At 40.5% G+C, this 24722-nt stretch overlaps 1 protein-coding gene across 11 annotated transcripts in view; it reads right to left on the reverse strand.

Moving 5' to 3' along the window:
- Positions 1–3208: 3208 nt before the first annotated feature.
- NRXN3 (neurexin 3) overlaps positions 3209–24722 on the reverse strand; it is a 1218301-nt gene continuing 1196787 nt past the window's right edge. For 9 of the 11 annotated variants that reach the window (XM_067532404.1, XM_067532468.1, XM_067532449.1 and 6 more), the window contains one exon: positions 3209–6043. In XM_067532404.1, coding sequence (XP_067388505.1) covers positions 5742–6043 — 302 coding nt within the window. In that variant the 3' untranslated portion in view covers positions 3209–5741. Of the gene's footprint in view, positions 6365–24722 lie in introns of all 11 variants that reach the window. The other 2 variants (XM_067532399.1, XM_067532391.1) reach the window with 1 other exon arrangement.

Below are 24722 nucleotides of genomic sequence, written 5' to 3' on the forward strand. Positions count from 1 at the left end.
GAACCGCCCCTCTCACTGCTCCTTCCCAGTCAGCCATAGAGAAGACAACAGTGCCTGAAGGAGGTGGTGGCCAGACAGGCACAAGGTGAGCCCTCACTTTATTACACTGTGGGTGGGGGGGGGGAGTCGGATACTTGTGGCAGTGTGTGGGAAATGTCACGCGTGGGTGGAGCCACACAAGCTCTGGTGGTTATAAGGGCTGTTGGGCCAACCCACAGGTGAGCAGCTCCGTAGAGCTCTACAGAGCTGCATTGCCATGAGGACAGGCAACTCTGCCCTTGCTGAGATAAACTGATTTCCAGTGTTAGCCACTCGTAGGGATTTAATGCAACATTCGTTGCCCCTGCGGGAGCCAGTCTGGTGCTGTCAGGGGAAGCAGCTTCCTTTTGTGTGATTTTTTTTTTAAATTTTTTTGGATGGCCTGAGGAAAGCCCCTCTGACTGGCAGTTTTCCACACTTCCCCACCTCCTGGGGTAGAACAGCGCTGCAGGCGGTGGGCAGAGCTCTCCCTCCACCCCCACCTTCACTCCCAACCTCTCAGGAGCTGACAGATGTTTTTGGCTATGGGAAGGGGGAAAAGAGGGAGCAGCCCATACCATTTTCACACGAGGTGAGGTGGGAGTTGACAGCCCCTAGCATCTCCCTTTGCTCCCACCCCTTCTTGTGAAAAAAATGGGATGGCTCCTTTCTTCCCTCCCCCGCTGGGTAATGCTGCAACACCAGAGAGGGAAGGGGGGGAGGAGAACCCCCAAGGAGCTACCCTTTCACTACCCCCAGAGCCAAGGGGTGTGTGAAAGATACGCTGGAGTTGCTCCATCCCCAGGCCTGGGAAGGGGTGAAGAACTTCCACAGTGTGGTGGACAAGATTGTATTTCTCACTAACTTGGCACCCCTAATTGTTGCCTATACTGGGAGTTAAAAAAATCAGAAGTCAGCTCAAAAACATTTTATTTATTTATTTAAAATAACGTCATGACTTCTGAGCCAATCTCATGTGGGTTTTTTTTGGGGGGGGGGAGGGGGAGGGAGGGAGGTTGTGATTCATGATTTTTGAAATTTTAGGGTTGGCACTACTGCTTTTTTCTTCCGTCAAGTGCAGACCATAAGCCTGCTTCTGCCTTCACTTATGCCAATGTAAATCAGGAGTAACTCCATTTAAATCAGTGAAGTTACACTGGGTAAATACCTGTGTCAAATTAGAGTCCTGGAAGCTAGCCAGTACAGAGGACAACCCTGACTATAAGGGTACTGAGGTTTAGTGGCTCAATGTTACATTCCCATTTAAGTCAATGGGCTTGATTGTGTTTTCCAATCCCCCAAACCTGAAAGAAACATCACAATATGAGAGCACGCTGGGAGAAGTTAAACTTTGCAAGTTTTCCTTCATGGACTAATTCTCAAACTATTCTGGTAGAGGGAGACAAGCTACACCTACAGTGGGCAGGACAGAGCCCATGTAACTGACGTTTTCCAGGGAACTATAGGAGGCCAGGGCCAGTGACAGGGCAAACTGTCAGCAACAGCCTCTGTAACCGCCTGTAAATGGGAATGTCACAGTGTGTAGGAGTACAGTAAAAAGTTAAAGCCAATCTAGGACTGCACAGTGTTATTTACCTTTCTCATCAGCCCAGCAACCCTTCTGAGTCCTGTTTCTATTACACCAAGGAAGAGTCTCTGCAGGTCAAGGTAAAGAGGAGGCATGGAATCACAACAACAACTGATCTCCTCCATTAACAAGGGGTGAAATCGACACATGGCAGGTCCCTTCCTGACGTGTAACTCTGGAAGGATGAGCAGGTACTGAAGAAGAACTTCATAATCTGGACCATTGACTTGAATGAGAGTTAAGACTGAATAAAGAATGAGACAGGACTACATGTTTTGACCTTTGTTGGAATCTGTCCCCATTGGGCCCTTTGTTTCCAAAAGTGTACAGCTTTCAGCTCAATGGCAACATCCATTATATACCAGTAAAAGAGAACTACTTTCTGAAGGCTTCTTACCATTAGGGAAGAGGGCCATCACATCTCCATCTATGCCAGAAACATAGCAAAGCTCTGAGTTTTTAAGTGCCCTAGCCTATAGCCACTACAAAAATTTGATTAAATGAAAATCCTCAGTGTTTAGCAATAAGGCAATATTATTGACATTTTATAAACTGAATTTTCCAAAGTCCTGTCAGCATTTTGCTATCTTCTTAACTCAGATTGGGGCAAACGATCTCTTCCGGAGAGCTGTAGTTGTAGCAATGCTTTGTAACCACATTCTATTTTGGTGATACAAAGGAGTGATTATTGAATGCAGTTTCCATTTGGATGTGTAGGATAGCAGGGTCCTTCATTGTTGAAAGATGATGTTCTACTCATCCATATTTAAAGTTTAGTTAGTTAGTTGCCCAATGAGTAAAGTGCTTTATAAATAAATCAGACTATAAAGAGCGGGGGGGGGGGGGGGGGGGGGAGGATGGATTGGATCATACAACAAAAGGCACCTGTTTTTCATGAAATCAAGCAGGGCTCTGCATTCCTTGAGTTGCTACATCAGCAGCTAGACAAGATGGGTTCTTATTTGACCTAGCTTCCAAGAGTCATTTCCCTGGGGACACATAGCTAGACTAGACAGAACACAAGAAACTATGCAGTAGGGAAAAACACATCTATTAGCCAAGGGAGAGGGATTAAATGATCTGATAGGTTTTAACCTGCTCCTATTTCTATGGACCAAACCCTGAAGTCCTTGCTCACTAATTACTCACCAAATCTCTCATGGGAATAAAGGACTGAGTTAAAACTACCTCATGACTCAGGGTGTGGCCTATAGCTGCTAATTATTATTTTTCCCTGTATTTAAGACAATTTTTGTTCTAGTGGTTTGCTCTTCCTTGTGACTACAAATAATAACTAGGGGCCCAATCTTTTGAAGTCTGGCTCACCCAAGCACCTCCACTAACTTCAGTTGGACTACTTATGTGAATAAGGGCTACTCACATGAATAAAGGTTGGCTGGACTGAGCCCCACAATACTGTTTGCACTACACAAATTTTGCTGTAACCATCTCACTTACAGAAAATTGTAGTGCCTCTTGAGCCTTTTGGAAATAAAAGGACAGCAACATTCAGGGCTTTGGGAAGAACATTTTATTGCTAAGCATATCCTTGAACGAAAATGCAAATAAGAAAAGAAGGAAGGAAAGTAACATCACAATAACTCAATAACTCAAATTAATATCGTTAAGGTTCTGTGCATAAAACAACAGGGGTATGATAGAAGCCCACATACAGAAATGCACATGTTCCCAAAAATCTGTCCAATAGAAACTTACACAAAAAAAAGGAAAAGAAAGAAGGTGGGTTTTTTCCTTAAAAAGGGGGGGGGGGGGATTAAAAAAAAGAGAAAGAAAAGAAAAGAAAGAAAGAAAGAAAGAAAGAAAGCAGGAAATCATTTCACAAGACTCCAAGAACAGCAATCTTTTACAGACATTGAGAAATAATCTTCAGATAGGTTCGGCCAGTTAAGTTGTCGAAAATCGTGCTTTCATACCTTTTTAAAACCTGTCTTTTTTTCTTTTTTAGTATTTAAAAACAAAAAATAAAAACAAAACAAAAACCACCCAAAAAACAACCTCACACACACACTGAAAGAGCTGTTAATCAGAAAGCCTCTTCTCTAAACATTTGAGAAGGCTGCTTTTAATTTTGTTCCCATGTGCATGTATGTATTTGATGACACTTTTCTTCAAAGTCAAATATTCATGCGAATTATAAACACCAGCAAGAGTAGATTTCTAAATCTAACAGCTGATTAGTTTTCATCTGTACACACAGAAATTGTACATTTCTGATACTCCAGAGTCCTTGATTCATTTTGTATTTGTTTTTCTTTTTGTCTCTCTCCCCCTCTTTTTGCACATGATAGTCATGGCCGTGAAACCAGTTGGTTATTGTTCTGTACAGTAAATTACTCCCTTTCACGTAATTGGGGAAAAATAAAAACAAACAACCAAGGTTAATTAAATCAACTAAAAACAAACAAACAAAAATCCCAGTTTAACCATAAAACATTATATACATCAGGGTACTTCTCTATAAATTACACTAGCAAAAAAAGTAGTAAAATATGTAAACAAAATCTGATAATTTTTTTATCCTTTTGACACAGATAACTGTGACAAAGCTAAAACACACACTCTCTTCACATTTTTATGATTTGCTTTTTGTTGGTATTTTTAAAATGTTTTTCTTCTAAAACAACATTGTCATTCCATGTAAACACCTTAACAGAGTTTCTGTTCCAGTCGTCCCATCAAACATATGGTGATAAATATATCTGTATATATATATATATATTTATATATATAATACTATTATTAGCGTCTTTTATTATTTTTGTGTCACAGCAGCTTTATTCATTTCTTTTCTTTTATATAAAAGAGAGAGTAAAGGGAGAAAATGGCAAGACAGAGATAGTCAGAAATGTCAAGCTACAAAATAAAAATATTACATATGAAAAAATCTTCATGTAAAAAAAAATATGAATTTTGCACTCGTTCACAGCATGTGTTTGGCTTCTGTGACGTTTATGGGTCTTGTCAAAGGTTGAACTCTGATATTGTCTTTCTGATCTCTTTATTCAACTGATTTATTATTAATTTTTTGTTTTTGCATGCACTGCAGTCAGTCACAGAACCAGAACCCAGAGAAAAGGCTCCTTTAGGTTTGCATCATATAGCTAGTTCAAAATGACTGACTACTCTTTCTTTTGCTTCCCCCCCCCCACCCCTTAACCATAGTTTGGCTGTGCTAATGCATAATCAATAGTACTGTCAAATAAAGCCATTGGCCCCAATCAAACCAGACTGAAACCTATCTATTCATGAGTTCAGTTGCAAATACTGGAGCCAGATCTAAGGGGACCAGTTTTCCACAAGAATCATCTTCATCATCACCCATTGCACGCTTTCACTGTGCTATTGGCAAATACCTTACTGCAGATGAGGGATTCTAGAGACAACACAACCAGATATGTAGAGTGAACACCATGAGTAGCTTTTTAGTTTATATATGGCAATAGTCTCTCTTTATTTATTAAGTTGGGTTCCCCCCCCAAGATTTCTTCTTGACTCATGTCCTGCTTCATTCTCTTCTCCTCTTCCCACCCCCCATAATCCCAAAAAACAGGAAAAAAACCAAACAAAACCAAACAAAAACCAACAAGCCCCAAAACCATTAATTCCCCCCCTTCAGATCTCGAAAAGTTATACATATGCTGGACATGACCAGATCAGTTTGTTTGATTTTTTGTTTTTTTTGTTTAAAATGTTTATGTATTTTTTCTTTTTCTTTCTTTTTTTTTTTTTAATAAGTAAACTGAAAAATTATCGATACAGTCAAAGATCACGAACATCATTAAGACTCACTTGGAGATATGAAACAAGTAAGCCATGAAATCTTCTACCTTTTGCGGAAAGTTCAACGACGAGGAGATTTGGAGACTTCCAAGTCCGCCAGCATGGTAGAGCTGCGTGTGCCATCTCCAGAACGCTAAGTGTGCTTTATAATACAGTAGGGCAGAGTTTGCTGACTCCAGGCGATGACTGAGACATTAACAGTCACAGCTGAATTTTTTTTCCCAATTGTTTTTCCCACAAACTGTAGCTCCCAATCTCGTTAGCTGTAATGGTTCTGATATTTCAGTTAAATCTCATTAAGTATATATATATTTATATATAAATAAGTATATTTTTACACATAATACTCTTTGTCCTTGTTTTTCTGTTTCTTGTGGCCGCTCTTTGTGCTCTGCTGCTTCTCCTTCACGAGCGTGCCATTACTCTGGGCCGAGTTGCTGATGTAGTTCCGCGTCTCATCCACCTGATAGGACCCCTCGTCCCTGTTCCTGTACTTGTACATGGCGTACAGGAGGATCAGGATGCAGAGGGCGGCAGCAGCCACAATACCGACGACCATCCCTGTTGTGCTGCTCGACTCGCGGACCACCTCTGAGGCCCCCGGAACCCGTCTGATTCCTGGCTCCGTGGGGTTTGCTGTGGGCACATTACGGAACATGGGGGAAGTTATTAGCGGGCTCTTCAGCTTTGTGCTGTCTAGCTCATAGGCAGTGGGCAACGGAAGCAAGACTATGTCAGGCTGGGGTTTGAGCTCACGGTTATTCATTTTGCCAGCGGGCAATTTGGGCACCATCCCAGTCGAGGACGAAGCTGTGGAGCGGATCAGCTCAGGGGACAAAGCCGTGGTAGTAGTCCTACCAGTTTCGGAGACTTTGTTAGGTCTAAAGTCCTTGTATTCCCACTTAGGTGCATGTGCTTTGTAGCCACCTTCGAAGATTGAAGTGGAAAGACTCTTATCTGTTACCAAGGAGAAGGTGGTGTAAAAATCTTCATCATCAGTAGGGGGTAGGTTAGAGTCAAAGGTTTCCCCTGAGCCATACCCAGATATCACCAAGCCATCATCATCACAACCATCGCTGCCTTGGTCCGACAAGCAAGGTAACCCCGCCTCAGAGGTCATGGACAGGGAATCTTTGGTGGTCTCAATAATGGTGAGGAGGGGGCGAAAGGTAGGGGGAGTGTAATGAAAGGTGCACGAGTAGCAATAGGAGGGATATCTAAAGGGTCTTCTACAAGTAGAGGGATAACTAATTCACCTCCTGGATTGAAAAGAAAAAACAGAATATTAGTAAATATTAATGACAGTGCATCATGTTCAATTCACTGACCTCAAAGGTGGTGGAGGACTCAGAAGTTATGAAGAAGTGTCATGGAGGCAGATTTCCTGCCCCTATTCACACCATCAACACACTTTTCCAGGGTTCCTAGCAGCTTTCCACCCAACCCTGCTTCTGAGATAGGTTAAACCGGACATTCCAGTTCCTTTCTCTTTTAATCTCTATTAGGTACGTTCAAGTGAGAGAATTTTGAAATACTGGGGATGAATGGGTTTGGGGTCTTGAAGATACTCTCAAGTGACAGTGCAGAATTCAAACTTGGCATGGTTCCACTTTCTTAAGTCTTTTACTATGTGGGAAAAGGATTGTTTAATTGTGAAATTACTCCAAACCTCTATATAGTATTGTTCTCTTTGGTTGGATTTTGCTGTTGATGGCACCAGTTTTTCCTCTGATCCTTCTGGTCATTATGGTAGCATTGGTATTTCTTCTCCAACATGCAAGTTCCATAGCAACTTCCAAACATTTCCCAGTTCAACCTTTCCTTCTTGTTTGTTTGTCTGGTTTTTAAATAGAGTGAGTGAATGAAATGCTCATGAGATGGAGGATTGGACTGCTGTGGTTGGAACTAGGTATAGTGCATGAAGGCACAGAGATCTCCTCAGTGCATGCTTGTCTTTTTGAACTGCAATGCCCTCTGCTACTCTAGCCCTTTCTCTCTCCCTGTCCCTTCTTAGCTCTGCTAATGCACCCTGATTTTGATCTGCAATTCTCCTTGTTGTTTCAATGCTGTGCTGTAAATGGACACTGACAATCCTAGATGATTGGGCCAAACCGTGTTGTGGTTTAATGATATGGATAAATAAGGAGTAGGATGACCTACATCAGGATTTTGACTCCAGGCCTCTAAATTGAGGAATAATCTACATCCTGCACTTTCTGGCATTTCTTTCTGTGCTGACGGTTGTGATGAATGTTACTTTTTCTCTAGCCTGGCAGACAGCTTTCTGTGAAGCAGGTACTAAATGAGAAACTCTCAAAATCTGCTGTCAGGGAGTGCTTGTGGTGTGAACAACCAGCAGCCATTCCTCACTTTCTTCATACCCAAGCTCATTATCTCTGTAAATGAAAGAGCCAAGGTCATTTCAGAACCTGGGTATCTCAGCACCACTGTGGTGCTCTCAAGTAACTAGGCCTCCTTAAGATTTTTTGTTTCACCAAGCTAATAGTCTTGATTCAGGCTTGCTCTGTAATGTGACTCTACTTTCAGGCTCAGGAGGCTATCAGTCCATTTGTCTTTTAGGTGAGTAGGGAAGCACAGTGGATTGCACTCATGTATGTTCAGATCACACAGTTTTGTGCTACAGTATAGACTTCTACTTTTTTTTAACTGGGCCATGTTGCTTTTCCATGTAAATTTTGCTTTTAATTATATTTTTGTTAGACACTTAAGCTAGTTGGACTGTATCCTGAGATCCTAAGGTAAATCTTCCTTAGACAAGCTCCCATTGATTTCAGTAGGAGTTTTGCCTGAGGAAGAACTAACTATAAACAGAGGGCCACATTCCCATCTGTCAGGCATCTTGAGTAATCATTGCATCAGTGTAAAGTGAGTGCCAAGTTGTGTAAAATGTTACCACTAGTGTGAGTGGAAAATTCTGATTTAATATTATTTTACTCGCACTTTGCACAAGTATAAATGGCTACAGAAAGTAAAAGATAATGGAGAATCAGACTGAGTAAAAAAACGCTGGCTTTGAATGAATTAATTATTGTTAATTAATTGTCTTTCACCCAAGTGACTGTTGAATGGTGTTAGGGTCAAAATTCTATCATCTGCACTGTGGAGCTCTATTGTATTTTCTGCATTTGTTTCACACTGAATTTCCATTGATGCCAGTGGTGTTTCTGGAAAACATATGCCACCATATGTCACTGATCAGAGAGTATGGTTTTGCCCTAATCTTGTTTGCTTGGTGCTTGCAGGTTTACCATCAATTCAATCTAAATTTACTTGGTCAGTAGTCATTTTTAATCGCCAGTTGGAGTGTACATAGTCTCAGGGCCTTTGAAATGCTATTTCAAATTGAATAGCAAAATTGGAATATGCTTATTCTTATCCTTTGGTAGGTGTAAAATTCTGGTGCTACTGAAGTCAATGGAAACCTTAATGTTTACTTAAGTGGCACTAGAAATTAGCCCTAAATCAGAATCCATTATTTTACATAGCCTCTTAATATACTCTTGGAGCAAAGCTGGTTCTAATGTATGAGATGAAAACAGCAATTTGGAGCTGTCATTTCATTATCTGAGCTTCTAGGTAGTGTTCCTGCCACTTCTGTTACTGAAGAAAGAAGGAAAAAGTTGAATATTATGTGTGTAAAATTATCCCACAGGATTTCTTGAAGTCGTATCTGTTCAGTGCAAACAGGGGAAAGGCAAAGAGCATCATTACTCTGCAGTTTGCCAAACAACTACATTACACTTTGTGAACCTGTGATGCTGCTCTGCTCCATGTGAAGCAGTAACAGGAACTTGTCCTGTTCCTATTTATACTACTGTTTAAGAGATTTTTTTTCTGTCCATAGTTAGTATGGGGCCTGGATAATCCTGGTTAACATGTGGTCTCAGGACAAACTTGAACGAGGGCCTTCAGGAAAGATCATCTATCAGAAGTAGTTCTATGGACTAGATAAGAGTGAATAAAATAATGAAATGTTAAGCCAAACATGAAATTGAGCTGTCTGTTGCATGGGGAATTGAAGTCCCTGAAAGTCATTTGAGGTCTGTTGAGTGGTTGATAGTGTCCCTTTAAGTGATTTTAAGATCAATTTACCCACCATTATACAATAGCATTCATCTGCAATTATAGTGCACCATCTGTGACACACAACTGGAGTCATAAGTTTTTCAGTTTTTAATTGCCAATCTAAAGCTTCTGAAGCGCCTTTGTTATTAAAAGCTACTATGCCTACAAACGTCTTTAGTGTGCAGTTGATCTGCCACCCAATGGGGCAATATTTTGGGCAGCTTTTCTCCCACAAGGAAATACGTTAGTCCACTTTACAATCAACTCTTTGGACTTGACCTCAAGGAGACAGAAATATTTAGTTTTTAAAACCAGAAAACAAAGCTTTCATTAGCAGAACAACCACTTGCAGTAAAGAAGCAAGTCACTTTTCCTAGGATTTTTTTTCATTTGCAGTTAATGATAAAATATAACGTCATTATAAAATGGCTGTGTTTTCCATGAAACATCAAGAAGAGTCCAACAGAGCTATTAGCATTAGTGTGGTCCCACATATGTAACTGAAAGCATATTTTGTGTCTCTGTTACTTGATGGTATGCATATGTTGCTGCTTCCTGTGAATGTATAATTGCACACTGAACCTCGAAATCTCAGCCTACATCTAAGAGTTGAAACATTCTCATAAAAGTGGCTCTGTGGTGCAAACGATGAAGGTTCTGGTTTTTCCTTATACAGTCAGTGCCCATTTTATTGTCCAAAATATGTACAGCACCAAAAGAGATACAAGAGGTACAGAGAAGCAAACAGCTATGTTTTCGAATAACTGTATGGGGATGCAGTCATCTGACTCCCATTAAATAAATGGTCAGGATTAAAGTCTGTTAATTACTTGTTTGAAAAGTAATCTGACGGTGAAAAGGGCTACCTAAGTATTTGTGGGCAGATTCTTGAACTCCTTCAAGATTTGGTCCACTGTTACCGAGTTGTGTAGCTAACTCTTGGAAAATGTACAGTGAAATTCCTGCTGAAAAGATATCCACCACTCTCTGTTTGATTGAGATTCAATTGGAGAGACGTGGCATGTTCATTTCTGGCTGCCATTGCTTTGTTTGGAAATCAAGCATCAGTCGGTCATGTTGGTAGATGAACCGTGGATTCAGAACCTGTTTTAGAATTCAAAGCATCCCAAGAAAATTTGCCTTGGCCCCTCTCTACAGCCTATGGGTGCTCCCTTAAGAAAGCTGTGCAATTGAAATGGCTTGTGCTGACAGCACAGTGCTGAAAGATGAAATAAAAAGCAACAGATAAAATGGCTTCCTCTGCGGTGTTAGGGTTGCAGAATAAGTGCCCAAATAAGAATAAATGCAAAAGAACAACAACAGTGCCAGGAGAATTGAGGTCTGTGTGGTGTGAAGCCCCAACCCAACAAAACACTAATATCCAAGTGCTTCCTTTGAATTTCTTCTTTCCTGGGACAAGCATGGTGTGTATTCCTTAAAGTTAGCATTTTAAATCTGGAACTTATACTTTTTTGAGAGGGTTGTGCTTTTCTTTAAACTAGTAAGACTACTGGGGATATAAAAGGTCTACTTTAGCCTTGAAGGCTGCCCTGCTTTTTGCTTTATGAGTGCTTTATAGATATATAATTCATACCTCTGGGGCTGATCTACAGTAAGGGCTCTCTGTCACTGGAAAAGATGGAGTATAAAAAATTTAATAGAAGCCTTCTGAACTGAGAGGCTGTTGTGGGTCATTCATGAATGTAGAGGGTACCAAGAAAAAAAAAAGTCAGCAGCCTCCAATTCTTATCTTTCTGGCCATGACTGTTTCACTGGAGTCTCAGGAATCAAAGAGATGCAGCACAAAAAGCACACACACAAAGAATTCTGAAAGATTCAACTTCTAAGTCTCATGATGAAAATAAAGTGACACAACACTCTGTCTCTTCTGGATGTGGCTGAAAATCTTTAAGATGCCAGCTGAAAAGCCCAGCATAGCACATTTGCATCCTCAGGTATTGAAATTCCACATCTAAAATCTCTCATTTACATTTTATTCCTATTCTCTTGCTCTGAAATTCAACTCCATTTTCAGACTGAAACAGCCTGCTCTGAAAAATAATACCTCTCCCTTTTTCCATCCATATATGCAAGTTGGGTGCCAAGAAATTCTCATTAAGTCATTGACTTTTTAAACTCCCCTTGAGATTTGTTCTCCTGTGACTTCTTTGAGGGTGAAAAGGGAAAATAACCTGATCACAGTTCTTGATTCCCAGGAAATCTGATGCTAATCTGAAACCTAGCAGATTAACATTTTTAATATTCTCTCACCACTTTCGAACTCATTTAATTGAAACTGATTGTCAGTAACACAAGCAGGCATCGCTTCAACAATGGGAGTGCCTCAGTCTTCTGCCTGAAATATCCTGACTCCCCCCTTCCTTCCAAAGCACCAGTTGTTCCCAATGTGACTACACAAAATCCTAGTTTTGGGGTCAGATTTGGTTCAACAGGATTGCTTTAAGACATGTGAAACCTCACAGGAACGTGTCTGTAGGAATCTCCAACAAAACCCGCTTTCCTAGTGGCAAACAGCAAAAGCTAAATTAAGAGCCAAATCTTGAACACATTGAGGTCAATGTCAAAACTCCAACTGGTTTCAAAGTTGGTTCCTAAAGTTTATTTATATTCAGAGAGACAAGGTCAGTTACTCGAAGGCCTGAGTTCTGATAACTATGGATAAGAGATCTACTTTGGATGAAAGAAGAACTGACCCCAACTTTACCAGGGGGATGTAAGAATTGGATGTGATGGTTCTCAATTTAGTATGAAGTTTATTGTTTGGAGTGTATTTTGTTGCTGTCAATTGTTGGTCAACTCAGCAAATACCCGTTTCAGCCTGGGCTGGAGTGGGGAAATACCCCAGAAAAATTAACTTATCGGTTTCTAAGATGTAATCACAGCCAGAAGGCAGTGTCAATCTCATGAGAGAGTTGCTTCTTGTTATGTTTCCAGCCTGAGTTTTGGATTGAAAATGTTTATCTAAGTATCCAGACTTGGAACTGCTTCTCTGAACCAAACAGAAGCTTAATCAAACTCTTTTGAGTTTCTCCCATCACTGTTTTAAACCCACTTGATTCATCGACAATAATGACAACTTGCTAGTCAACATAATTACCTATTCCGTTTACAGCATCAGTTCTTAAGGGAAGCTTTCCGTTGAACCTGAGTTATTGGTTATGTATTTAGTAGCATGCCGCCATGCTGGCCCTTTACAAAGCCACCTGTCCTAAAGGAGGGACAACTTTTTTATTTTTATCAGGAACTCAGTTTTATCCAGTGGAATTCATGCTGCAAGGAAGAAAGTCCCTGAGAAACAAGGGGAATTTTAAAAATCCAGGACAGTCAAATGCTGTGAGGAAGAGAACCATCAATGCTACATTTCTGGAAGAGGTTAGCAATCATGATGCTGGGGCCATCTTGGTTGATGGTTTGCACTGTAACGGTACACTTGAGAGTATCTTTTTGACTGACAATCAAAGAAATTAGCAGGAAGAAAATGCTTCCATAGGAATAAAGTGGTGAGAACTGGAGATAAGGGCTGGACTGGATGGCCTCCTGAGGTCCCTTCCAAGCTTAATCTTCCATGATAATAGCAAGGATACCCTATTGCCAGTGGGGACCTTATTGCCAAAGGGGAACCAGTTTTCTTCTGGAATATAGTCTACGCACCAGGCTACAGCAAGTTTACATATGAGTGAAAAATCTTGGCATTACTGCTGATTCTTCACATGGGAGGCAAAGGCAACTCGGGCAAGGATTGACAGAGAATGGGAGAGAATGACCCCTGGCTCCTTCACCCCTCCTATGAAGAATAGTACAATCGTGTAATCGGCAATATATAGAAACATGTAACATAACAGCAAATACCAAAACAAACATATCCAAAAAGTAAATAAAGGAATTTATGTTTTTTTCCCCAAAACCAAACCATACACTAGAAAATAAAAATTCCACATCAAAGTTAAGCTCAGGAAAATATAATAAAACAACAACAACAACAGGTCATTCGCTTTACCAGAAAAAGAGAGCTAAAACCCAAGAAAACTGAAAAAAAATGAATACAGGAAATCAAAAAATGTTGTTTCTTTTTTTAAAAAGTACTCAAAATATATACATATATAAAAGTAGCCAGAAGAAAGCATACCACATTGATTTTATATAGTCAACTTACATCAACAAATTGCCCGCATGTTTTTTGGCATGAAAGAAAAATTTACAAAAGAAAGTTGTGTAAGAATGCTCTTGGACAAGTAGAATTGCCACATTCTTGTAACTTGCTTTTTTTGTTTTGTTGTCGTTTCTTAAAAACTTTTTTTAACAAAATGTTTATTATTTCTTGTTTTAAATATAATTATTTTATGACAAAGGGTGATACAGGGAGGCAACAACACATACATCCACACCACATAACATGAAAAGAAAAAAATCTTGCACCTTAACAAATTTGAACTCTTTTTTTCTGTTGTTTTTGGTTATAAATTGTATGTTTGTTTGAATTGTGTAAAATGTTTCACATATTACAATTGAAAAAAAAACCTGTACACTTTAGAATTTGCTTTGTTTATGTATCTACAGATCTAATGCTTTTTGCGAATCAAGGGGTTTTTTGTTTGTTTGTTTGTTTTTTTGTCTTTTTGGTCAATTCAATATATATTTTTTAAAACATTTTCTTTTCTTTTTTCTAAATTTTTTGTGTGTATTTTAAGGAATGGATGACGGCACATAAAATTTTAACAATGCTAAAGAAAGGGTTGTGGAGGGGACTTATGGGAAGAAAAAAGATGCCTAGGGTGGATGAGGTGGGAGTGTAAAATCTATGAGTGTACTACACAGGAGATGAAGATGATGGGAGTGAATGTGTAAGTCAGTTGCCATGTCCATGTAAGGGCGGTACGGAGTGATCTAGCAGCATTAGAGCTTCTGGCTGTAAGGAAGGGATGGGCAATATACAAAAACAAATGAGCATATTCATGCCCATCAACAAAAAGAAAGAACAGAACTCTAACATTGACAATCTCACAAACCCTAAGCTGCAACTTCTTCAACATGCAAGTTACAAAAAAATTATTAATAATAATTAATTTCATTAAAGATTCTCAAATTATAAAAACAGTTAAAGCTTTTTTTCCTACTAAAAATAGCAGTAAAAATACATAAACTAATAATAATAGAGATTAAAAAACAAAAAAACAAGGAAACTAGTTTTATGTACTGGAATTAGAACAACTTCAACTGCAGCTACGCACAGCTTCATGTTCACCAAGAAATTGACATCAATGTTCTAAAGAATTTGAGAGAGTAGTTGCTTCAGTGAATGTAGCTATTACTTTAAATGCAAGGGTCACTTTGGTATTCCCTCCCCCTGAATTGGATAGTTTTAAATTCAGATTCTCTAGAGGAGTAGTCTTGAAAGTATGGATGTAGGATTCTGCAGGTGAAGTAGTTCCTTGTTTAAAGAGGGAAGTAAGGGGGGAAATTGCAGAAAACAATTCATAACTTTTTTTTGTTGTCATTAGATTGGAACATCCCAAATCTAAGATAGAAATCCAACCATTGAAAAGAAATACATCAAAATATAGATATAGAGAGAGATACTAAAAAAACCAAAACAAAAACCAAAAAAAAAAAGCACTTTATTTCCCAGCAAGAAGGGAGAAAAGAACAACTGCGTTTTTTTAAATTTTATTTTTAAAGAAAAAAATATTCCACACACTTTCAAAGATGAACAAACCAGATGCACACATTGAAAAGGAACAGACAAAGCAGTCTCGGGACACTTTCATCATTTGGATATTTTTGGATTCTGGATTGAATTCTGCCCATTTTAAATTTTCTTTTAATTTTTGGCCAAAAATCTGCCCACCCTCCAATGTTGCTGCTTTTTTTTTCATTTTTTTTTTTTAAAAAATAAACACAAGGGAAAAAAGGACGTGCAGTCTGGATGTACGTCATAAATAGACATAGGAAAAGAAAGAAGAAATTGGCTGAGATTGACAAATGGGTTATATAATAGCTTCATTTTACTGTAGGATGTTAATAATAATAATGCATGCTTAAAGTAAGTTGCATTTAGGGAAAGTAGAAAAACAGAACAGCAAGCTAGGACTTGGGAGGGAGGGAAGGGGAAGTTAGCAAAGAAGACAACTCAAGGAATAGGGTGGTATATCATTCCGTGCCTGTCCAGTAAGGGCAAAGTACATTCCAAAGGGCTTTATGCAGGTTATGGAAAGAGATTAGAAGGGCTATGGTGTGGGGGTGGTGGGTAGGGAAGGAGAGAAATTGCAGGAGGTGCTAAGAAATACATTCCACGCTTATTATAATACTGACTGTAGGGACTGAACACACAAAACTAGTTTTTACTCAGGGCCCAGTTCTCCAGCCCAGACTCAGGATGGGCAGCATTTATGCGACTAATCTTATTCACGAGGGAAGGTACTAATTATTTTGAGTAAAGGCTGCAGAATTCATTTGCTCAAACAATTACAATTACTATTTAAAGATTACTGCCATGTAGCCTGAATAGGCAAACACTAACGGTGTAATGCTAATTACCCTTTATTCACAACAGTCAACAGTGATTCACACTGAATCAAAGGGCCTACTCCCAAAAGGGGATTAATAGTCTGGTCCAATGGAACTACTCATTGTAGTAAGCATTAGTCTGGTAGTAAGTGTTTATACGATTGGACCTGTGATTAGTCCCACTGAAGTTAGTGGACAATTCACAATAGTAAACAATACAACTGGTCGTAAGTACTTCAGCCTTCAGGCCATAAAGCCTTATATAGGCAAAACTCTCATTGAAATCAATGGATGAGACTGCAGGATTGGGCCTTCTGTATGTTATAAAGCGGTTCTATTGGTAACAAAGATTATTAATAATCAGTCCTATTGGGCTTTACTAGAACTGGAAGCTGAGGAACAGTGGTAGTCTTGTATACAGAGTACGATACATAGAGCCTCCCGATGAGGGTTATTGTTAATAGGAGGGAAAATAGCACTTTCAGAGCCACTCAGAGAACAAAGTTAATCTTTGTAAACAGGAGATAAAAATAAATAATAAAGCGAGAGACATTGAATCCTCCAACTTTATACTTGGACGCGCTATTGAAAAAGTGTCCCAAGCTGGTAAAGATGGACAGGGGGATGGGAGTTGCATGAGAAAAGCTCAACTTCCATTGAAGGGCTAAAGGCATGAGACTACCCTGGCTACGAACATGTGGCAGGAATGACCTCTACCTCTACTGGAAGAGTGCGCTGGAACTATATACTGCATCCTTTCGGGGAGTGTGTTAAGAGAGGGAGAGATTCAACCAAGGACTGGGAAACCTGGCTAGGTGAACCTCAGGGACAACATACACAGGCACACTTGGCTACTGGGGCTGAACCCATTTGATTGATCCATGTGGAATGATTTGTTGGGGTTCATTTGTGAATTAGAAAGGATTGGTTGGAAACAAAGAACAGGGCCAGCAGTGAGGTCACTGCAAGCCCCAATGGGATTATTTTTTTTGGTACTTTCAGAACTAGTGTCCCTGGGCACCATTCCCTACCAGGATTCTTAGCCTCTGATTTAACAGGGTTAATCAGTATTCAGGAAATTTCACAATGAGGCATTTAAGCTTTGAAGTTTAATCATTCCTTGTTGTGACTTGCAGCTGGATTCTAAGAGTAGTGAAATACCTATATTCAGTACACTGGACACTGGAATTCATTCTGTTGGGATTTTCCTCTGAGACCTTTTCCCCTCAGTTTGCAAGAAATTAGCTTGAATCCGGATTTGTCACTGAGGGTATGTCTACACTTAAAACACTACAGCAGTGCAGCTGTGCCACTGTAGTGCTTCAGTGTAGACACTACCTACACCAATGGCAGGGAGTCTCTTGTCGGCATAGGTAATCTACTTCCCCAAGAGGCAGTAGCTAGATTGATAGAAGAATTGTTCTGTCACCTACTACTATCTACACGGGGTCTTAGGTTGGCATATCTATGGTACTCAGGGGGTCTGGATTTTTCATACCTCTGAGAGACATCGCTATACAGATGTAAATTCCTAGAGTAGACCAGGCCTGAGGGGTGTTTTTTTAATTGGCATACAGCAACACTAAGCTGAGGTGATGAAACCCAAATGCAGTGGGGTGAGGAGTTTACCACAGCTCCAAAACACATAATAATAAATCAGATTTACACATTCTAAAACAAACTGATGCATGCCCGTTACATTTTACACTGTATCTCTATAATTGGTTTACTAATTTTTGTGAGCCGTCTCTGTACAGAACATGAACTGTCCACGAGCTACAAAATATGCCAATAAGCAAAGCTGCACCTGCAAACTTATCACACATTACTCTTATTATTATTTCTTTATCTACTAACTACATGTTATTTACAAGGTCACTGGTGAGTTTATGCTTTGCCCATCGTTAACCTTTTTTTCCCTTACTTCTGTTTTCTTTCCTTGCTCATGCAAAGCCTACACATTGTCTTCCTTCTGACACGAAATAGACTCTATGTGTGGGCCCAGTTGCCAAACTTGAAGCTTGACGTAAGGAACCTCAGTCCACACTTAGGGCTTGGATTTAAATCTTTAACTCAATGCTTAGGGACATGAAAAAGATGTTTAGTAGCCAGATGATCAAAAGAGCTCAGCACACACAGCTGCAGCCCGATTTTTCTCCCACTAGTTCACCACCTATTTAGGGAGCTTAATAAATGGGCAGATTTTGAAAAGAAAATCTGGACATAAGAATCACAGGAAGAGGTGCTGAGATTTTTAAAACTTGCTCCGAATTCAGGTGCCTAAATGGGTGCTGAGCACATCAGAAAATCTGCCCCTCAGCTCTTTTGAAAAATCAAGTCCTAACTGCCTAACTACAGATTTAAATACCTACTTTTAGGTACCCTAGTTTGAAAACTGAGTCCACAATTTTCCATGTGTAACTGCAAACTAAATATTTTGCTTCTCCATGCTTTTTTTAATTAGTGCAGTGGATACCATCCTGCAACTGTCCCACAGAAACACACACAAAGGTTGTAAAAAGGAAAATAAATAATACCTATTTTGCAGTATGCTGTGTCTTTTCTTTTCAGATATTTAAGCTGGGTTGAAGGGCTGGGACTAATGTTCTCAGTGTCTTAAGGGGTTAAAAACTACTGGGCTGAAGAATAGAAAATTAAAATTTATAACAGAGTTGGGCAAAATTTTCTTAATTTTGAGTTTTAATTAATTCTTTCATCAAAATTCCACATTTTTTATAAAAGGATGATTTTTTTTTTGCAAAAACTGTCCCTTTTGGTCCAGCCTGTTTATATCAATTATATTTGCTATTTTCAGGAGTTTTCTAGTTTTGCATTTCTTTTAATTATATTTAAAAAAATCATAGGTAAATGTAATGTTCTATTAGTGTGAGCCCATCAGAACTGGATTGAATTAGGTATACTGAAGGACAGTGCTGTATAAATTTATCTCGCACAGCATGGCCAATGCACCTCTCCCCGATCTATAGCATTCCTATGTGGTACTCCCCCTCAGCTCTGCCATAAAGCCATAATCCTGACCTACAACCATCTTTGCTAGCCCAGTCCTGGATCGTGCACAATCTCTTCTAGACCTGTAGCATTCTTAGTTATTTCAGTCCTCGACTTGCACCAAATTGTCAAATTATACCATTCCCCACATGAGATACCCCGTGCTATTTCAATCCTGTGCTCTTACACACAACTCTGCTGATGTATCTCAACACTAGTCAGTACCATCCCCTGCTATTCCAGCTGTAGGTCTAGGGTGACCGCATAGCAAGTGTGAAAAATCGGGACTGGTGGTGGGGGATAATAGGCGCCCAGGTAAGACAAAGCCCTGAATATCAGGACTGTCCCTATAAAATCAGGACATCTGGTCCTACCTAGGCATCCAAATTGCAATGTTGATGCACTTCTGACCTGCAGCATTCCCTATTAGCTCAATCCTGGTCCTCTCCTTAGAGAAGACTTCCAATCATGAGACTCTTTTCTTTCTGATTTTCGCATGCACTAATAGTAGGGAAAGGATGAGCCCTGTAAATTCAATTTCCTCTTCTATTCTAACCTAATTAGAATGAGAACCAAGATTTCCAGTGATAAAAGGAAAAGCACATTTCCCCATTGCACAACACAGGCCCCCTAACTGCTTTTTTTACATACTTATATAATCCTACTTTAGTTATCAAACAATGCTTTTTGGGCTCATTTAGAGGCGTATTTCCATACTGAGGCAGGACTGAGATGATAGTGACAAAAGCTCTTAAGCGGCTGGTTCTGTTGAACAGTCAGTTAAAAGAGACAAATGGAGAGATTCCAATGAACTGAGTGATGCACATAGCCCTGTAAGTAGGTTAGCTATAAAACGGAGAAAAATACACCCTTATCTATGCATCTGCTTTCGGCTTCAAGTAGTGTCTGCAGCAATTTTTCTCCAGTTTGAGCTTATATGGCAAGAATCCATATTAAAGAGAACCAAGAAAAATATGTTAGGAGCTTACTTGGGTGTGCAAAGGGGGAAAAGGATGTCTTCTCCCTCCCTTTATGCCCTAGCCCTGGGGGAAGCACAGAGACAACAAACAAACAATGACTGTTCCTAAAAATGGCAGGGGGGCTAGGGCCCCATATTCCCAATGCACAGGCCAGCAGAGAGGGGAGGGGGGTTTCACACTGCATCTATTTAAAGGATGGTGAAGTTGCTACTCCTTTTTATGCTCCCTGGGCCCCCCAAGAGGAACTGTGGCAGCATCTCCCAGAATTCTTCCTGGGGGCTTCAGCTGCAGCTTGTCCCCTCTGAACCCTTTCAGTGTGGCCAGAGTCGGGAAACCCATAATCTGGCCCTATATGCACGAAGGGAAAATGAACAAAACAGAGCAATGCTGGTTCAGAGTGGAGAATTCCCCATGGAGCGATTAGGGTTAGGGAGATCCTGGCAGGAATCAAGGAAAACTGGCATCACTGATTGCTTCCTACAGGCAGAACCTGACAGGAACAACTTTTTCCATTACAAGGTAACAACTTAACCCTTTCCATACTGCCAACCAAGTGAGTACTGAGGAAGACATACTTGTGGGGCAGCAGCAGTAAAACACTTTCTTCTCTTGTACACTCCTGTGATTTTAGTATGGTGCCCAAAGCCCAATTTTCTTCTCTGAGAAAGAAAGGCCTGCTTTAGTGGTTTCAGCACAAGATATAGGAATATAGGAATTGCCATACAGGCTAAGACCCCAGGTCTATTTAGTTCAGTATCCTGGCTCCAATAGCTGAGACCACCATATGCTTCAGAGAAAGGTGCACAAACCTCACACTAGGCTAGAAACCCAGAATTCCTGATTTCTCTTGCTTATGAGACTGATTCTGTCTGTGACCTCAGACAAGTCCCTTTGCCTCGTTGTGCTTTCTTTACCCCTTCAATAAAATGGAATACATCCGCTGCACAGGGATGCCTTAAGGATTAAACATTCAGAGCCTGCAAAATTGTTTGTGGATGAAATGCTAGAGAGGTGATAAGAGCTATTTACAAAAGGGCAGTTATTTTACTGTTAATTCCCTGGAGCTATGCAGAATTTATTAACAGTTTGGATTCCTTTCCCCTCCCAACTGAGATATCAGAAGAAGATCATTGCTCACTCTAGAAGAAAGTATTAGGAGGACTGAGCAGGCTCTGAGGCTCACTCTTTATGCTCTGGGCATTTTTGGGAGTTGTGAAGTCCTGAGCCCACCAAATCAGAATGAGCAGCCATTGTACGGGGACAGTCTTTTGGGGTTAAAGGACAGTCTCTGAATTCCTCTGTATCACAGAATAGGAGCCTCCACCCTACAGAGAAACAGTCTTTGTGGGACAGAGACATAGGGTGACCAGACATCCCAATATTATCAGGACAGTCCTGATATTAGGGGCTTTGTCTTAAGTATGCAACTATACCTCCATTTCTGCCCCTGAAAAAAAAGTCCCCATTTTTCACACTGGTCACCCTACAGACACATCACGGGTGTCTCACTCCTGTGTGGAAGTTGTACTGATCAGATTGTCTCTTGTCAGAGACAAAGACCAATTATAGACTACAGGGATATGTAGGGAAAGAAACCCACATCACTGAAGTTGTCCCATGTACAGTACCAGCTGCTTAGTGGGGCAAGCACACACTCAGAGGCCTCTTTTTATACTCTTCTGCATCAAAGGAGAATCTGTGGCTGGCTTTAAAGTCTTCTTAACATGCAGCTCTGTCCAACCTGCACTCTCTGCCAAGAAGAGAAGCTGATGTGTTAGTTAACAGCCAAATCTTTCATTTGCAGTAAGGCAAGCTTAAAGCCTTTTAGATAAAGATAAAAGTTTGGTAAAGTTATTTAACCCTTGAGCTGAATGTAGGCACCTGGAAAAGATTTGTTCTCAATCATCAGGTACTGGTCACTGGTGAAGGGAGGAGAAAAGACTGGGAAGCAGATAGGTTACCTGTCAAAGTCAATGGCAAAGCTATTTCCATTAACTTTAATGGGAGCAGGATTGGATTCTAGGTATATCTCTGGTCTAATCCCATAGAGCCCATGTTATCTCCCTATGTATGTATGTATGTATGTATGGTATTCTAAAAGTTTTTGCTTCTCTACAACAGTTTTTGCTTCTCTGCAAATGGGAAGCTGCCAAGAAAACCCGCTGTCCCCAAATGTGCCTCACCAGCGTTTGTTTTTTTGTTTTTTTTAAATAATCAAATAAGAGCATAAAAATGGCCATATTGTGTCAGCCCAATGGGCCATCTAGCCCAGTATCCTGTCTTCCGACAGGGGCTGGTGCCAGGTGCTTCAGAGGGAATGAACAGAATGGGGCAATTAGCGAGGGATCCATCCTGAGCCAGTCAGTCCCAACTTCTCACAGTTGGAGGTTTGGGGACACCCCATTGAGCGGATGTTTTGAAAGACCTACACATTATCACTCCAAGGGCTCTTTCTTGAGTGGGAACAGCTGATTTAGACCCCTATCATTTTGTACGTATGGTTGAGATCAGGGCCCAAGCATAATTTTGAAGGCCCAGTACAAACCTGTAACACGGGCTCCCTTCCACACACATACCACAATCCCTCATCCCATACATACAATCTCATAAGCAATGAACATTTTTTTCCTCATGGCAATGGGGGTTGCAGCCTGGGCTGGGCCCCCCAAGACCTCTGGGCTCCAGTAAAGTGTACCCTTCCCCCTCCCATGTGGGGGTCCTGGTTGGGATTATGTTTTCCAATGTGCATTTGCACTTATCAACATTAAATTTAATCTGCCATTTTGTTTCCCAGTCACTCAGTTTTGTGAGATCCCTTTGTAACTCTTCACACTATCTTGAGTAATTTTGTATCATCTGCAAACTTTACTACCTCCCTGTTTACTCCCTTTTCCAGATCTCTTATGAATATGTTGAGCAGCACAGGCCTCAGTACAGATCTTTGGCACTGCCCGCTATTTACCTCGCTCCACTGCAAAAACTGGCCATGTATTCCAACCCCTTGTTGCCTATCTTTTAACCAGAGGACCCTACCTCTTATCCCATTAATGCTTAGTTTGCTTAATAGCCTTTGGTGTGGGACCTCACCCAAAGCTTTCTGAAAGTCCAAATACACTCCAACCACAGCTGCTCGTCCTATTTACTGGCCTGCAAACAGTCGACCATGCAGAGATTTAGCTAATTCACTCAAGCAGCTGAGTTCACTGCTGTTTCACAAGCAAAACACGAGATATGAGGCATTAGCTTCCCAGTGCATTCCCCCAGGCCGTATCCTGACACTTGCATGATTATTCACAGACGGCAAAGAGACAATGAGCCAAGCAGGCTAGAGCGGCAGCATAGCTATATTTTAGTGGTGTCAGGGTACTGTTATGAATCTGAAGTGAATCACAGAAATCAGACATGGAAAAGACCTCTTTGGCATCTTCTCCAACCAGCCCTTACCTCAGCTGCAGGATTGTTCCCTATAATATCTTTTTCCAAATTTTTGTTCAGTCTTATTCCAGGCTGTTGCGATGTGAGTTAACAATGACATTCCTGGGCTTAAATACTATTGAATTTGATGGCTGAATGCTGAATGTGCAGAATTTACGGAGTACAAATATGCCAACAACACTGTGGTCAAATATGATTTTGGAACAATTGAGTGGCGGGTTTTATATTGCAGCCCTTCAGAACCAAATTGTGGGTGGTGCTGCAGAAAGGGGAAGGGGGTATGTTGAGCTCCTTCTCTTTCCCAGTGCACCCATGCGGGAGGCAGCCAGAACTAGGTCCAATGTCTCCATTTTTAAAATGCTAGCTGATTCCTCTTGACTATCACATTTCTTCTTGACGTCTAGTATTTCAATAAATCTTGCTCTTCGTGCACAACCATCCAACAGTGCTTTCCTGGGCATATCCAGGGAACAGGTCTAGACATTCCTCAAACATGTTGATTGAGGATTACTAGGGACGTTTGTACTTGAAAGAGGCTTTCTTGGAAACGTGGGGCACAAAGGGACTAAGCAATTGAGAAAGAAAGTTAAGAAATGTAGGGTCCGAAGGATGGTGTGAATATCCAAATGCTCAAAGAGCCTTGTCACAGGGGGCTAAATTCATGGCACAAGTGGGCACAACTCCCATGGAAGCCAGTGAGACCTGCACCTTCCTACACCAGGTCTAATTTGCCTTTGGCCATCAAAAGCAAAACTGGGTTATAAGGACAGAGATATTTGCGTGTGGTGAGGAGTGGGGAGATAGCTGCGAGATATCTTCTGGGACATATACCTGAGCACTAAATTGGCATGGAGAGACTGCGTTACACTAAGACAAAGAAACAATCACGTGAGGGGCTAGGTACTACTTAAATGCCCTTCTGGATCTAAGCTTGGTGTTAGTGTACCAACACTTTCCTGTGGATTTGTATAGGCATGTTTAGTACTACCAATCATTTATTTTTATGATTACTTCTCTGTTTAAGTACAATTGCTAAAAAAGTAGGTAATTGCCTGACTACAAGGTTCTTGACATACAGAAAATTGCTTATTTCCCCATACTGTGTTTCAGGAGGACTGGGGAGGACATTTTTTAGCATGAAAATCACAGAAGGGTTTATGACATAGTTTCACAGCAAGCCCCTAAAATAGCCCTTAAAAAATCCCTTATGGTCTGCAAAAAAAATTTTTTTTTTAAACAGGAACACAATGTTAGTCAGTGGAACTCACATTTCAGGGGAG

The sequence above is a fragment of the Emydura macquarii genome, unplaced genomic scaffold (genome assembly GCF_026122565.2).
Source record: "Emydura macquarii macquarii isolate MOO-44397 ecotype Brisbane River unplaced genomic scaffold, CSIRO-AGI_Emac_v2 contig_374, whole genome shotgun sequence".
Classification (NCBI taxonomy): Eukaryota; Metazoa; Chordata; order Testudines; family Chelidae; genus Emydura; species Emydura macquarii.